General features: G+C 55.5%; 7 protein-coding genes across 7 annotated transcripts; 3 read left to right on the top strand and 4 right to left on the bottom strand.

Moving 5' to 3' along the window:
* Positions 1-573: 573 nt before the first annotated feature.
* J7T54_005192 (uncharacterized protein) lies at positions 574-1,435 on the bottom strand (the record flags this gene model as incomplete). The annotated part of the gene is made up of 2 exons (XM_051508618.1): positions 574-669; positions 719-1,435. The coding sequence occupies 2 exons, from the start codon at positions 1,433-1,435 to the stop codon at positions 574-576; spliced, it is 813 nt and encodes a 270-aa protein (XP_051360234.1).
* A 724-nt stretch (positions 1,436-2,159) lies between these two features.
* Positions 2,160-2,813, bottom strand: J7T54_005193 (chromosomal organization and DNA repair protein Mms21; the record flags this gene model as incomplete). The annotated part of the gene is made up of 2 exons (XM_051508620.1): positions 2,160-2,387; positions 2,556-2,813. The coding sequence occupies 2 exons, from the start codon at positions 2,811-2,813 to the stop codon at positions 2,160-2,162; spliced, it is 486 nt and encodes a 161-aa protein (XP_051360235.1).
* Positions 2,814-3,890: 1,077 nt separating this feature from the next.
* J7T54_005194 (uncharacterized protein) lies at positions 3,891-5,423 on the top strand (the record flags this gene model as incomplete). Its single annotated transcript, XM_051508621.1, has 5 exons — positions 3,891-4,032; positions 4,114-4,420; positions 4,474-4,628; positions 4,687-5,048; positions 5,100-5,423. The coding sequence occupies 5 exons, from the start codon at positions 3,891-3,893 to the stop codon at positions 5,421-5,423; spliced, it is 1,290 nt and encodes a 429-aa protein (XP_051360236.1).
* Positions 5,424-6,018: 595 nt separating this feature from the next.
* Positions 6,019-6,285, bottom strand: J7T54_005195 (uncharacterized protein; the record flags this gene model as incomplete). Its single annotated transcript, XM_051508622.1, has 1 exon — positions 6,019-6,285. One exon carries the CDS (start codon positions 6,283-6,285, stop codon positions 6,019-6,021), a length of 267 nt encoding a protein of 88 aa, XP_051360237.1.
* A 1,721-nt stretch (positions 6,286-8,006) lies between these two features.
* Positions 8,007-9,512, bottom strand: J7T54_005196 (uncharacterized protein; the record flags this gene model as incomplete). Its single annotated transcript, XM_051508623.1, has 5 exons — positions 8,007-8,305; positions 8,537-8,685; positions 8,735-8,859; positions 8,921-9,204; positions 9,257-9,512. The coding sequence occupies 5 exons, from the start codon at positions 9,510-9,512 to the stop codon at positions 8,007-8,009; spliced, it is 1,113 nt and encodes a 370-aa protein (XP_051360238.1).
* Positions 9,513-10,070: 558 nt separating this feature from the next.
* J7T54_005197 (uncharacterized protein) lies at positions 10,071-14,297 on the top strand (the record flags this gene model as incomplete). The annotated part of the gene is made up of 5 exons (XM_051508624.1): positions 10,071-10,227; positions 10,280-10,430; positions 10,480-11,728; positions 12,287-12,335; positions 12,514-14,297. The coding sequence occupies 5 exons, from the start codon at positions 10,071-10,073 to the stop codon at positions 14,295-14,297; spliced, it is 3,390 nt and encodes a 1,129-aa protein (XP_051360239.1).
* A 470-nt stretch (positions 14,298-14,767) lies between these two features.
* On the top strand, positions 14,768-15,835 carry J7T54_005198 (Protein of unknown functionlike protein; the record flags this gene model as incomplete). The annotated part of the gene is made up of 1 exon (XM_051508625.1): positions 14,768-15,835. One exon carries the CDS (start codon positions 14,768-14,770, stop codon positions 15,833-15,835), a length of 1,068 nt encoding a protein of 355 aa, XP_051360240.1.
* Positions 15,836-15,911: the final 76 nt, after the last annotated feature.

Consider the following 15,911-nt stretch of genomic DNA (forward strand, 5'->3'; position numbering starts at 1 on the left):
GTAAGCGACCATGCACGCGAACAATGGCGAGGGCAGAGTCGTATATATTCGAGTTGTTATAGACACATCCAGCTACCCAAGCCATTGATCGTAAAACGCAGTCACCAATGACGTCAACGACTTGAATCGATTCTAGAGGCGGATCCTCAGTTGTCAAAGTAATGGTACCGCTGAGTTGCCAGTTGACAGCGTGCATATACGTCCTCATGAGCGACCAGTCTGTTAAGTCAGCCTCGTACGTGGCCGATCCTCGAGGATGAATTGAAGCCTGCTGACGGGAGAGAGCCATCATCAGCTCGAAGAGCTTGACACGCATATGGAGGGGTGCATCATCCCAAGTACATGCGATAGCGATACCCTGACTGGACCCGAGAGCACTGGGAACTAAGTGGTGCACGATGCTTCTCGAAGCAAGCCAGAGAATCTGAAACCCCATCCAGGCATAGACAACAGCGGGCGGATTGTGACCTATGACAAGGAAGGTACCAAAGATGCCTACCATGGCAGAGACGGAGTGAAAGTACCACATTATCCGCCAAGCGACACTGTGTCGGACATTAAAAGGCAAGCCTATCAAGATCTTGCCGTCTCCTCCAGGGTTGAGAGCCGAGGGCAGGTGTCCACAAATGGAGTCGACAGTGACGGAGGAAATTTTGTCACGGGAATGACCTAGAGCGATGAGAACCGCACCACCGGTGAACCCGCAGGCCCAACTCACGGTAGAGAACCAATGGAGACTTTCGCTCCCTAGGGTCTTGAGCACAACAGTCTCTGCAATTTTGACGAGAGATAATCCGAGGACGATGGCATCTGCGATCCGGCCGCGCTGGCCCGCAAAATCAGGAACAAATTGGTGGATAGGAATCTCTTCACCCTGTGCCGCTGCCCTGATTGAGTCCAATCCCGTGCCAGTGGACTTGTCGACGTGGTGAATGCATCTAGCAATCGGTGCGGGGGCCTTGTCCGTCGCCGATAATCGACGCATCAATGTCCGCACAGCTGAGACACTTTCACCACGAGACTGTTTTGACTCCATATCATCAGAGTCACCAGCGCGCTGGTTGGTGAAGCCGGTTATGGTAATCATCTTGACGACATTAGATTCCGCCTGCCGTTTCTTCGAAGACTCTCTCGCGTCCAGAAGGACCGAGGACCCGACAGCAGCAAGAACATTCCCGTTCTGGAGACCCATCGCTTCTCGCAGCCAGTGGGGAATTGCACCAGCCAGGGCCGCCTTGGCGACGTGAAGCAGACCAAAAGAGCTCATCGATGCCCATGGCAGACAGCCAGCTGACCGGATTCCGAGAGTGAGCGTTTCAGCAATAGGAGCGCCAATAAGTGTTGCAACGGCTGAGATCTCAACGAGGCCTTTGCCGAGACTCGAAGCCGAGTCGTCTGTGGCAAATCGCCTACACTCGTGTGTCTGATGGGCCATGGCGCGCTCGGATGTGGGCTCCGAATGAGAACTTGGAAATTTAATGATAAGGGTGAGACAACTCTCGAAAACATGACCACGAAGACTGCTGTTGTACTGGGAGCTCAGTGCTTGGCAGGCGCAGCCACCATGTGACCTAGGGCAATGTGCCTTGCCTTGGCTAGGCAGATTGCCTACAGAATCCCCGCTCTTCGGTGATATCGCCCGCCCTTCGGGTGTCATCGAAAAGCAAATCTAATTATGAACGAGGCTTATTGTGTAGTGCCTAGCAGAGACACTCTACAGCACAATCATACAACGTATTCCACAAGTGAGTGATCCACGCAAGCGAGTGGTCCGCCCTCAACTCTTACCCTTAGTCCAACTCCCAAGAAACATAAGTTGACTAACATAGCCCAAGTCAATCGTTAGCCATCGGTATTATATACTTTTGACACAAGTGGAAGCTTCTGCCAAGTTCTCGCGCTATAGCTAATTCTCACGTAGACGCTCCAGCGACGCTTTTTCATAAACGAATGGTTCGCGCCGCCTGCATTTGTCTGCCATTTCCTTAACCTTGGAAATTTACCTCTCTAGGTATATAAAGCTGGAATTGAGTTTATTTAACAATAAGTGGCACCAGAAATGTCCATCCAAAGCTAGGGAGAAAAGAAGAGAAGAAGAGCTCAGGGACGCTTCCCGCCCCTTCAAAGGGACTTTGTAGCGGATTCACTATGGGCTAGAATTAAGGGACGCTGATCTTCTTGCTGCGGTGGATCACGTAGAAATCCTGCCCATCCTCGGCTTTTTTAACCTTGTGAACGACAGGCCGCAGGAAGCGTGGTACGTGGTTGTCGATGTTGTCGTCAATGTCGACCAAGATGTCGTTGAAAAACTTGAAACGGTTCCCGATCTTTTCCTTCATCGCTGCCATCTGCTTGGTAGAATTCTGCAAGATGGCCATGATTCCTTGCTACGGTGTCATGTCAGCCCAAGCGTCTCAACGCCTTGGGTGCGGTTGTGAGCCTGACTAATCCGCCGCGCGCATGACGCGCCGCAGCATGGCGTGATCGAGGTAGAAGTCGTCGTCGAAGTTCCGTTAGCAAACAGAGATATGAGGGTGTTCGGAGCGCAATCGTACTTGTGAGCACCCCGTCCGCGGGCACTGGATAGGGTCGCTCACGAGCAGGTGGTCCAGGATCGTCTTCTTCTCGAACGCGTGCTTGCACCTACAGTTGCGGAATGGCTCGGCTATGACCTGCTGCGCCATTGGACAGATGAGGCTGACAACATCTCCCTCCACGGCTATGTTCTCGTCCTCGCTCTCGGTGCCGTCGCTGCCTACGTCCTTGCCACCCCACCATGACGGGGTTGCCGCGGGCGTTGAACCAGCAGGCATACATGCCAGAGCTTCTTCAGTTATCGTAGTCGTTTTAAGGGCGTAGCCCTGGTGGGGGGTGGGGGCTGCGTATTTTTGTTGCTTCTTCGCTCGGAGGTCCTGGTACACGGAGAGCGGCCTGTCGAAGGGCTTGGTGGTTTTGTCGTGGGTCTATTGCGGTCTCCTATTTGTGAACTTTGTCTTCGGTTTTAGAGGTGAAAATGGTGGGATGTCAGTGACGGTCGTATGTTGTGCCATTCTGATACGACTTCACGCAGGTGTTCGGTTACGGGCAGGGGATTGTTCGTGAATTCGGCACCCGATGACCGCAGTCAAAATATTCTGCGTAGACAACACACATTTTCTACATTTCCGATGGTAGGTAAACGCTTCATCCCCTAGGTTCGTTTGAGCTCTTAGCTTACGGTATTCTAACAAGGAAACGGTGCAAGTATAGTGGAGAAGAAACAGGACTTGGGTTTTTTCGATACAGAGAATTATAGAGACAAATGAGAGAGATTGTTGGCGTTGTATACGATTCCCCAGGTTCTCTCACGTATCTATCTTTATCCTTCAGTTTTCCGTGTTCCTAAGCCTCTACAACAAGTTTCACGCTAAATAGGGGCTTGCGCTTGTTGCCACAGTAAGATGTGTAGGAGTGTAGGTACTGGAAATAATATTATGCTTGCAATGGTGCTCAATAGACTACATTATACTACCGTAGAAGTCGACACTGGAATCGAGCATATCCACTCAGTACTGAACTGGCTTCGCCCCGATGTCGATCGATGAATCCTCAACGTCGAGAAACGCAGGCTGATGAACTTTTCTATCCACTTGTTGATTAAAGCGATCTCCACGCCACACTTGCAGCGCCTTAAAGGCTCAGCGTACCTAGGTATTTCTCCGTACGGTTTCCGTATCCATACTCTAGACGGAGTACGTACTGTATACGCAACCCCTCAGACCCATCGGATTACTCATCAGAGACCCCTATCCAGGATTCCAGGGACCACCTGATTCTCACCCGCCGCAATGAAATGAGCCTCGATCAGTCCTTGAACGCCCAGGACCTCCAAAGAGCGCAGGAGAAGCACCATGGCGGACATTTTCTACGACCCTAACCTGACGCAAGCTGACAGGCTGGTCCTGGAATGCCTCGAGGGTGACATTAAAACACGCGTCGAGCGCGCCGATACCGATCGGCAGCATGAGGATCCAATTCGTGCCGACCATTTGGGTAAGCCATCCATCCTTGCCCCGATGCGCACGACGGGCACGCCAAGCAAGATTTGTGCGACCGACTGACAGACATCGCCAGATCGCCAGAACACCACCATCGCGACGCTCAATGCGCTCAATGACCCCAAGAGCGCGCACTTTGTGCCGACCGTGCTCAACGGGCTCGACCTGCACACGCAGCCCCTCCCAAAGTGGGTGAATCGATGGCTGCTGCAGCCGTACGTCCGGCTCGCCCAGCCGGTCGTGCGCCACGAAACAGACGTGGTCATGTTCTCGCATCTGCTCCTCTACTTCACCACGTCGGTCCCCAGCGCCCTCTTCCTCTTTTGGCACTTTACGTGGATCCACGGGATCGCGCATACCATTATGCAGCTCAGCTATGTAGGGTATGCTGCTGCCACCATCTGCGCCTGGGGGACTCGCCTGCTGACACACGCAGGACGTACACCCTCATGCAGCATCAGCACATTCACCAGCGCGGCATCCTGAACAAGAGCTTCTGGCTATTTGATGCCGTCTACCCGTACATCACGGATCCCCTCATGGGCCACTCATGGAACTCGTACTACTACCACCACGTCAAGCACCACCACGGTAAGGACGGCTATCCCTGTCTCTGAGAACATTGAAAGGTCATTGCTAACTAGGCCAGTCGAGGGAAACGGGCCAGATGACCTCTCTTCCACCCTCCGGTACCAGCGTGACAATGTCTGGCACTTCCTCCACTACGTTGGCCGCTTCTACGTCCTCATCTGGCTCGACCTGCCTCGGTATTTCCTCTCCAAGGGAAAGACGGGCTTGGCCCTCAAGGCCGCGTCGTGGGAGTTCACCTGGTACGCCACGCTGGCGACGTTGCTGCGGCTCAACAAGCACGCCACCATCTTCGTCTTCCTCATCCCGTTTCTCCTGCTGCGCGTCGGCCTCATGGTCGGCAACTGGGGCCAGCACTGCTTCGTGGACTTTGACGAGCCGGACTCGGACTACCGCTCCAGCATCACCCTGATTGATGTGCCGGTAAGGCTTGTTCTGTCAAGTGTAGACACATGGACTGACTGACTGGACCAGAGCAACCGACACTGCTTCAACGACGGCTACCACACTTCGCACCACCTTAACCCCCTCCGGCACTGGCGCGACCATCCCCTCGCCTTCGTCAAGGGCAAGGACTTGTACGCCTCGCAGCACGCGCTGACCTTTCACAACATTGACTACATTATGATTACGGTGCGTGTCCTGACCAAAAACTACCGCGCCCTGGCCGAGTGCCTGGTGCCCATGGGCGATCAGATCTCCATGACCATGGAGGAGCGCATGGCCATGCTCGAGTCGCACACCCGCCAGTTCACCGAGGAGGACATTCGGCGCAAGTTTCCCAGCAAGGGCCAATGATCAATGATACCATCACTTGCATTGCTTGGCGTTGGAGCGACGGTAGAAACTATACGACGAGTCAGAACAACTCATACACAGTGCCTCGCTTCTGCAAATGTTCTCCGCTCCAATGCAGCAGACACCGCTGGGCCTTCTCATCGCGGCCAACTTTGTGGCACCTTTGTGGATGTTCTCAGGCTGGACAATGCAGGTCTAGTGAGACTGAATTGTATTTATCTCCGTATGCTCCACGTGGGATCTGAAGAGGAGTTAAGTTCCGGGCCGATGAAATTTCGAATGAGAGATTATTGGAGCGAATGCATTAATCTGAACAGCTGGCTCAAAGATCAAAGCGAAATTAGTCGCGGTCCAAGTACTGCGCCAGACATTGAAATCACCCATGTGGACCAGGGGGGTTTAATAATTTTTATATTGTTTGTATGATGATACAGGCCGGGAACTTGTATTCCGTCCCCAGATGACAACTCGCTATCAATCATAAATAGTCGTGATCAAAATCGCTAAAAATAAAAAAAAAAGCACCCAAGGCCGCCAGGGCGCATGGGAGATCGTACTGTTGACAGGGCGTGTCCAGCTCGGGCGCACCAGGCGCTTAGGAGCCGAAGATGTCGCCAATGGGGTCGGGGTAGTCGCAGTCGGAGATGAGACCGTTGCCGTGGCAGCACTGATCGTACTCGCGGAGAGACTCGGACATTGAGTCGGCGGAGCAGTCGGTGCCAGCCCAGTCGGCGCCGTTCTGGTAGCAGCAGGTCTCGGAGGCGGAGACGATGTGGGAGCCGTCAGTAGGGGAGCGGCAGCCGCAAGCGCTGGCGGGGACGAAGAGGCCAGCGAAGGCAATGGCGATGGCGGTGAAGTGCATTTTGATGGTGGTTTGTTGGTGGTGAAGCTTGAAGCTGGTTGGTGTTGGTGGTGCGTGTTTGATTGGGCTGTTTGTTTGTGTGGTTGGTTGTTGATGCTGATAAGAAAAAGAAGTCCTTGAGTCGGAGAGCCTGGATCGTTTTATAGTCAAATCGTCCTCCCAAGTTGATGCCTGCGTTGTCCATCTTGACATCACGTCGTGAGCCTTGGCTCCGAGAGACTACGGGAGGTTCTCACGGCTCTGTGTCTTGAAGATACTGGGGACTCTGTTGCCAGCAGGACATCGCAGACTGTCCATGTTGCAAATCGGGTCCCTGAGTGCCGGTAACGGCAGCGAGTGAGAGCCCAGTCATGACGATCGAGGATCAGCAGGCCCTGCATTAGTGTCGACGCGTCAGGGTGGGCGAGGGTGCCGATCACGTTACTGTGCGGCTGCGTGCGATTACAGTAGTGACAGCCTCGTGAACCTTGAGCCATCCGAAACCTGGACGCTTTCTAAGTAGCGAGATCGAACGGCTTCTGTCAGGCAAAGTGCCCACCAACCTCACAGCCAAGCGGCAAGCCTCAACTGGTAGTGTTGAAGTTCGAACTCAGATCCGCAGTGCCAGTGACCCTCAGCATGTTCATACTGTATGTCTCCGTCAGCATCATCACCATCCCAAGATTCCCAAATCAAGAAAGCCGATGTGCCGGCCGTAAATCCTGAAGGAACATTCAGTCCCTGCATCTGGCGGCGTTGCAGCGCTATAGCGTCCCGACTTGGCAAGAGCTGCCGATGCGGAGATCCACTTGGCAGGACGCCGCAATCCTGGGGAAGGAATTCTTCAAGATCATGACGCTATTCACGGCGAGGGGCCCTGCGGTACCTTTCGTCAGCCTTTTTTGAGCCTCTGCTATGCCACGGCGTCTTGCTGATGATCAGCTGACATACGGCATCGGCGCGGTGTGGGATGACGTATCAACTTGGTCGTGATGCTGACCCTTTCGGTTTCTGTGTTTCAGTCTCGACTACGGCTCTGCGCGCTACTAGTCTAGTAGACTGGGCCTCCTGACGACGGGATCATCATTCGAGTGGTCCCTGAACAGAAAGTGGTGAGCAAGCTCCGGGCAGTGGCCAATTAAGCTTTGGCCATGAAACAAAGATCCTTTTTTTAGTTTACGGTATCTTTCTTCCAGAGTTAAGTGTATCAAGACGCGGGGCCCGCTTGTGTGATGTTTACTCAAACGACAAATTGTGTTCACGTTCCCAAACTAGCTCAATATATGTGCGCTGGCACAATGTTGGAATAGACAAACAACAGGAAGAAGTAAGTAGATGAGCTCCATTTATTTACACAAATACATTACAAAGTCAACAACAAGCATTTGAGCAATGTGAATCTGTGAGAGCGTCTCTGTAGGGTAGGCCTTTCTCTGACTACGCTCAGGTGCGCCGGTCACGGTAGCCGCGTTACGGCACGGAGGATGTGGGGCCAGCTACGGGTGAGCACCACCGGCGCACCGCGAGACAGTGAGCACCGGTGAACAGCGGCCATACGTCAGTGGCAAGCTGTGCTGGGACTGGGACCCGGAGGTGCACTGCGAACGCAAAGTCCATCTCCCGCCGTGGAAAAGGTCTGTTGCGTCCGAGAGCCGCAGGAGGGCGTTTCTGCTAGCGAGGCCTGGGCTTGATGCGAGTCGAAAGACTCGAGGAGGACGCCTAGGTCACGCACCAAGGCTGGTTCAGATTGAATCCAATAATGCTTCATCCCAGCTTTGTCGAAAGATGCCCTCTCCAGGCAGTGTCTCAAGCCATAAGACACTCCTCATCACCATCAGCGCATCCCCCGACCCGCCGAACTCAAACACAGAGGCCGCATGACGCGCCCTGTCCAGAAACCGACGGTGATTATCGGTCCCAAGCGACGTGGCCATGCCGACCCCAAGCAGCCAGACGTCCAACGACCGTGCCTGGCGTGGTTCTTCATCAACAGTACTTTCGAGTCTTTCAAGCAGCTGGCAGACGAGCGTGTTCTGCATGACTGCGTGTGAGAAGTACGTTGGTCCTTGGAGCATGAGCATATACAAAACCATGGCGACACGTAGACACTCGGATATCTGTGAGAGCTCATGAACCGACGAATCATGTTTTGAGCGCAACAATCTGTGTGCGACGAAACACGTGAGGTCGTGAAGCCTCGTGTTAGACATGGCTGTAGTACTCGCTTTCCAAAGGATGTAGCTCAGTCGTATAAAAACATCCTTCACATCACCTGCAATTTCGAGACGATCGAGAGAGGGCACACTATGCTGCAAAGACGCCGCGTCAATCTGCCAGTCCGACAACGTCGGTATGCCGTCGCCAATGCCAGCGTCGTCCTGGGTGTCAAACTGCGGGGCGCCTGTCACAATCATCGAGACCCTGTACACTGTGAGCGCTCCTCGCTGATCCAAAATCTCACAAGACGCACCAGCTGACCATCCTCGCCGTGAGCGGGCTCGTTTGGCTGACGGCGTACATGCCCTTCCTCAATGCCACCAGCCTCTTCACCCCGCCAATATGCACCTGGCTCGCTGCGAGATTGCCCTTTCCGAACTGCACATGAACAAGTCAGCCCTTGTCAATGCTACGACGAGAGAGCTGTTTATCGCCTCACCTCAATCGCAGCCAACGTGATGACAGAATTCATGGTCCCGTCCTGCACCGCGAGCGCTGCATTGTCCACCTTGTGTCGAAGAAGAGCAACCGAGTCGGCCATGAGCATCTCCGAGGTATGAAATCCCTTCTGGGCCAGCAACTCCTCGTCGAGACACGCCGTCTGCAGCGAGACGTGGAACAGAGCCGGATCACCTAGCGCCAGGGGCCACCAGGAGACGAGGAATGGATTCGACGCCGAATCAAGATCGAGGGGATAATATTGAAAGGCTATCTTATGAAGGACTGCGACTGTCAATTGAAAAGGCTTGGTGATAGGCAGATGTGGCGCACCCACAGTTGTAGATCAGTCGTTGTACGTGCTTCCGTGGTAGCCTTGTTACCGGGTACGAGTCGAACGGATCAAGGGCAGCAAAGCTGGCGTCGAAGGAGGGAGCGCCTCCGAACGTTATTAGTGGCGCTGTCAAAGGTGCATTGGAGTAATGGCATTCGACCCTGCGCTTGATACATCGTGAGCAGCGTGGCGTGCTCAAGTCGCAGCTATGCTTGTACTTTGCGCAGGCGGTGCAGGACCGGCGCAACGTCTGGCGCATTGCGAGGTGAGATGACTTGGCCGGCCCTTCTCGGCCCTGACTATGGATAGGTAAATCGCTTGTCATACTAAGTCTGGCGAGAGAGGGATATTGACGAATGAATTGCGCGGACTGCTCGGCTTAACTTGATTCTTGAGGCTCAAGTCTGGATGAGATGCGAGACGCGGCGCTTGCAATTCGGAACTTGGACCCCGCTATGATGGAGGTCGGAGGCTAGTCCTGCTTGGGTCTAGTGAGAATGCATCACCCGCTTGGGTTTTAGCCTCCAGGAACTGCGTGCAGTGATTGGTCGTGCGCCTGCACGTCATGTTCGGAGACTAGTCCTTTTCGGGTCCTACTCAGGAACCGTGTTGACGGGATACCGGACAATGGACATGTGCTAAGAGTCCAGTCCAGGTCGCGCAGTGCTGAGCAATATGGCCTGATATAATGTCACCTGAACGCAACGTGTGCAATAAGAGGAGACCTGTCCGCTAGGAGGAATGACATATGAGACGCTTGGTTGCCAGCTGCGCTGCTTCCCACTCTTCCTGTACCCAGATTGGAGTTTCCGCTACCATGGCTGCCGCAAACTCCAACAACTCGAATTCGCAGCTCTCCGAGCGCCAGCGATGGCACGATGACTCGAGGCCCGCCTGGCCTTTATTTCATGCTCAGTGGTCTGCAGGGCAGATCATACTCACGATGCTGCTGGGCCTAGTCATCTATGATCAAGGTGACTCGGCTCATCTGAAGACAAGGAGACCAGTCACTGACAAAATCAACAGCCATGTACATCTGGAAGAAAGGCTCCATCGCAGGACCGCGGTTTAAAATCCCGCTCATGGGTCCCTTTTTCCAGGCGCTCTACCCGAAATTCGAGGGCTATCTCGAGCAGTGGGCGAGCGGCCCCCTCAGCTGCGTCTCGGTCTTCCACAAGTACGCCCAAGACTCCCCCCATCTTTCCAGACTCATACTCATCTTTCAGATTCGTCGTCCTTGCTTCAGACCGAGATATCGCACACAAAGTGTTCAAGACACCCTCGCACGCCGAGCCGTGCATCGTCCCCGTCGCCAAAGACATCATCGGCCACAGCGCCTGGGTCTTCCTGCAGGGCAAAGCGCACGCCGAGTACCGCAGAGGTCTCACGCCGCTCTTCACCAACAAGGCCATCGCCACCTATATCCCTGTGCAGGAAAAGGTCCTCTCTGACTACTTTGACCGCTTTGTCGCCTCCAGCACGGAGAAGAACGGAGAGGCCCACGAGTTCATGACCTTCTTTCGGGAGATCAACTGCGCACTCTCATGCCGCACCTTTTTTGGTGAGTACATCCCTCAAGAGGCGATCAAGGAGATCGCCAACAACCTGTATCTTGCCACGGCGGCCATGGAGCTCGTCAATGTTCCGCTCTCGTTGTACATGCCCTTTTCCAAGGTCTGGACCGGCAAGCGTGCTGCAGACGCTGTCCATGCCCATTTTGCCAGGGGCGCTGCGATGTGCAAGGCCAACATGGCGACCGGCGCCAAGCCAACATGCATTGTCGACCATTGGGTGCTGCACATGATGGCCTCGAGCAAGTATCGAGAGAAGCTCGCGGCTGGCGACGCAGACGCTGAGAAGCCATCGAATCTCATACGCGAGTTCACAAACGAGGAGATTGGCCAGACCCTGTTCACGTTCCTGTTCGCCTCCCAGGATGCATCCAGCAGCGCCACGACGTGGACTTTTCAGATCCTGGCGCAGAGACCAGACGTCCTCAACCGCATCCGCCAGGAGAACCTCGCAGCACGAAATGGCGACAAGAGTGTGCCTGCCAACCTGCCCATGCTCGAGTCCCTGACATACACCAACGCCGTCGTCAAAGAGCTCCTTCGCTACCGCCCGCCTGTGATTTTCGTCCCCTATCTGGCGACCAAGAATTTCCCCGTTACGCCCGAGTACACCGTCCCAAAGGGCGCCATGATCGTGCCGTCCTGCTACCCTTCACTCCACAATCCAGAGGTATATCCGCGCCCGGACGTTTTCGACCCTGACCGCTGGATCACGGGCGACGCTTCCTCCCAGACGAAGAACTGGCTTGTCTTTGGGGCCGGGCCGCATGATTGCCTCGCGCGCCGATACGTGCCGCTGTCCATGGTGCTGATGATAGGCAAGGCGTCGCTGGATATTGACTGGGAGCACCATGCCACCGAGAAATCCGAAGAGATTCGAGTCTTTGCGACGCTCTTTCCCATGGTAAGTCGTGAGTGTGCTCGATGCTGAGCCAAGCTGATGATGTGCAGGATGGGTGTCCGCTTGTTTTCAAGAAGCGAGTGTAAGGGCAAGCAGTCCGCAGCAAACAAAGATACGGTACACCCGAGGTTCGTCCTTTTGCGGAAGTTTCATTCAAATTAAATGAACAAACCGACTTTGCTCACAACTCGAGGCAATCAGAACTCACGGCCCCAGCCTTCTGCCTCGCCGGAAACGGACATCTTCATTAGCACTGCGTCTGCGCCGACAGTGTGATGGAAAACCTCAGCACCTCGAGTGGATGCTCTTGCGTTAGGCCAATGATAGATAGTCATGAAGTCGAGGGCAGGCTGTAGGAATAGCAAGAATTGAAGGCAACTTGAACTCGTTGATGTCCTGGACCGCGTTCGAGGCGCGTCTGAATCTTATCTTCTGTTATCGATAGCACTATCAGCTCGGCATCGGCTCCGGACCCCGTCCACGTGACACTAAGCGAGCGGTCCCGAGCGGAAGCTCAAGCTCATGACGGCAACGCTAGCCCGCCTGACGCAATGCGGGTAGGCCGGCCTCGGCCCCAATCTCGATAAGGCAGGCGTCAGTCAGTCAGTCAGTCAGTCACCTGCCTTGGTCCTGCTGATGCATGCTCGAGCTCTCGACATCGGGCTCTCGACCTCCATCCCCAACCCTCGCATTGCCTTCTTATTCTTATCTGCTGGGCTCATTGACTGGACTTTTCACTTTCTTCCTCTGCTTTTCATTCGAGCATTGTTCGCTACCTTGTCCGATAGACCGCACGCTTCGTCACGAAGCAGCATCGGGCGCAATGCCCACCAACGATGGGGAGCCGAGCTCTCCCGCCGACGACCGCCTCTCCATCCGCAGCGACCCCTTCACCGAGTCCGTCTCGGACAGCGATGCGTCGTCTTATGCCATCCGCCGGCGTGAGCGCCGCAAAAAGTACGCCATCCGCATGGTGGCCTTCATCGTGGCAAACGCCTTTGCGCTCTGCGCCGGGTCCAACATGGTCTTCTCCATGTACGCGCCGCTCTTCCAGTCGAGATTGCACTATACGCAGCTGCAGGTCAACGGTGCGGCGATTGCCAGCTCCATCGCGCTGTACCTCCCCATCTCCGTCCTCGGCTTCCTCTGCGATCGATACGGTGCGCCGCCGCTGGCGCTGGTGTCGGGCGTGCTTTTTGGGCTAGGCTACGGCATCGCGGCCATCATCTATCAAAAGCTGGACGAGGAGTACCGCACAGTCGGTAAAGCTCATGCCAGCGCGGACAAGACCTACCCGCTCATGGTCTTGGCGTTTGTCTGCATCGGTGCGGGGACCTGCTCGGGCTACATGGCAAGCGTCTCGACCGTTGCCAAGAACTTTGGCAAGGGCAAGTACCGCGGTCTGGCACTGGCGACCCCGATCACCTGCTTTGGGTTGAGTGGCATGTGGTTGAGCCAGGCAGGCACCAAGGTCTTTTATGAGGAGCGGCCGGACGGGACCAGGGGCGACGTTGACGTGTACCGCTTCTTTGTGTTCCTGGCGTTGTTGCTATTCGGCATGGGGGTCATTGGCACATTCACGCTCCACGTGGTCGACGAGGAGGATTTGATTGACGAGGCCATTGAGGAGCTGGAGCACAGTGGACTGTTGGATGGAGGGTCGCTGCTCAGCCGGTCCGAGAGGCACAACTACGGTGCTGCTGGCCCTGCGACGCCGGCCGGCGAGAACGACAGTCCCTTTGACGAGGCCGGGAACGACGACGACGACAACAACAACAATGCCAGATGGAAGAAGAACTGGGTCTTGAATGCCGAGACGAGGCAATTCCTGAGCGATCACACCATGTGGCCGTTTGCCCTGGCCTTCTTGCTAATGATTGGACCGGGCGAGGCCTTTATCAACAATCTAGGCACGGTTCTGGGCACCCTGATGCCTCCGGTCGCATCGAGGTTGGATCATACCGCGGCCGCCACTCATGTCTCCATCTTCGGCATCACCAGCACAATCGCCCGTCTGCTCATCGGCACATTGACCGACCTCCTCGCGCCGTCTCCCAAGACCCAGCATGTGCAGATGGGCCCGGGTCGGCCGTCGTCGCCGCTGGGGCGGATCACCATCTCGCGCGTAGTGTTCATGCTCTTCTTTGCTGTGCTCATGTCGATCGGCCTCCTGTTCCTCGCCTCGGGCGCCGCGCAGAACCACGCGGAACGTTTCTGGGTCGTCTCAGGCCTGGTCGGTGCCGGCTACGGTGCCATCTTCAGTCTGACGCCTCTCATCGTGACCATTATCTGGGGCGTCGAGAACTTTGCGACCAACTTTGGCATCATTGCGACGGTCCCCGCCATCGGCTCCGTCGTGTGGGGCTCCATCTTCTCAAGTGTGTACCAGGCCGGTGCGGATGCCATGCAAGTCGGGCCGGGTCAAGAGGACGACGACGTCTTCTGCTACGGCAAGCAATGCTACAGCCCGACGTTCTGGGCCGAGGGCATCACGGTGCTCGTCGCGTGCGGGCTGTTGTGGTGGGCCTGGAAAGGCAAAGGCGGCTGGCAGCAGCGCGGCATTGTCATTTGAGAAGCTTGCACATCTGATTATTGTTTTGCTGTTTTGGGACTTCGTCAACACTTATCACGGCGTCGGGTCTACATGAACACATACACGTCTGGTGTTTGGCGTATTGGGTGCATGGGAGGCGCACCTGTTCTATTTAACTGGGTGCAACGAGTACAGCATGGGATCGCATTTGCTCTTAGAATCATTTGCGACTTTCAACTACAACACATTTTCTTTGTGGGCTTCACATTTTCAAGTACAATGACCTGGTCATATATCAATAATGCTTGTGACTGCTCGCTTACAGCGATAAATGCATTTAAGCCGACTGAGCCCCAAGATGAACCGTTCTTTCCCATTTTGGAAATCCCTGGTCAGGCTCAGAACTCACATCGAATCGCCAGAGGAGGTTGAGCAGTACAATAACGCAACATTCATCTTTCACGGTCATTTCACCCCGAATCAAGATGGATTCCCCGTACAGAGACGAAATGGAGGTCCTTCATCCCCTCATTCGAGCTGCCTCGACGCTGAGCGAACACATCATCACCACAACCCTGGCGCCATCCTCATCCTCCGCAACCGGCATCGTCCAAAAGGCCGATCACTCACCCGTGACAATCGCCGACTTTGCCATCCAGGCCCTCTTGTCGTCGACTGTGCGGGCTCACTTCCCCAGCGACGCCATTGTGGGCGAGGAGTCGGCCGCGCAACTGCGCGAGGATGCGTCTCTCCTGGACAAGGTGGTGACGGCATTGACATGGCTCGCAGAGCAAGAGGGCGTCGAGGAGGCGGTGACGATACCCAGGGATGCGGAGGCCATCTGTGTCATTGTGGACGAGTGCGGGTCCTCGATACCCAGTGCCGAGCGACGCACGTGGATCTTCGACCCCATTGACGGCACAAAGACGTACATGCAGGGGAAGCTGTACGCCATCAACGCGGCCCTGGTGGTGGACGGGGAGCAGGCCATTGGCATGGTGGGGTGCCCCAAGCTCAACCCGAAGCAGGCCAGTCCCGTGGGGGACGGCGACATTTCCAGCGAGGGATGCGTCGTCTTTGCCGTAAAGGGCCACGGCGCGTGGGTGCAGGAGCTCGGTAAGGGCAGTGAACCACCGCAGAGGCTGGAGAGGCATGGGCAGGATCTAGGACTGGACGACATCCGCTTCACGTCCTGCACGACCGTCTCGTCGTCGGTGCCACAGCTCAACGCCAACCTCCTGTCGCGGCTGAACGTTGCGTCGTCAAACGACCTGCTCCCGTGGGTGCTGCGCTGGATCTCGCTGGCGCTCAACATGGCCAACACGACGGTCTGGGTGTACAAGTCGCTCGACAGGCGGGGCAAAGTGTGGGATCACGCGGGCGCCATGCTCATCTTTGAGGAGACGGGGGGTGTCGTCAGCGATGTGAATGGGAAAAAAGTCAGCGTCGTCGGCAGCAGGATCATGGAGGGGAACTTTGGGTTTGTGGCCGCGCCGGGCGGTCTGCATGCAAAGGTGCTCGAGCAGGTCTGGGTCGTGATGAGGGAGATGGGGCACGAGGGGTTGCTGGGGGCATGATCAGCATACAAAAAGGAATGACAAACAAAAGTTCAGTATTGCCGCGACGACGCTTGTGGTTCATAAGGAAGTCCCC

Source organism: Emericellopsis cladophorae (assembly GCF_022114955.1).
Source record: "Emericellopsis cladophorae strain MUM 19.33 chromosome Unknown NODE_47_length_183754_cov_115_773156, whole genome shotgun sequence".
In the NCBI taxonomy this organism is placed as follows: domain Eukaryota; kingdom Fungi; phylum Ascomycota; class Sordariomycetes; order Hypocreales; family Bionectriaceae; genus Emericellopsis; species Emericellopsis cladophorae.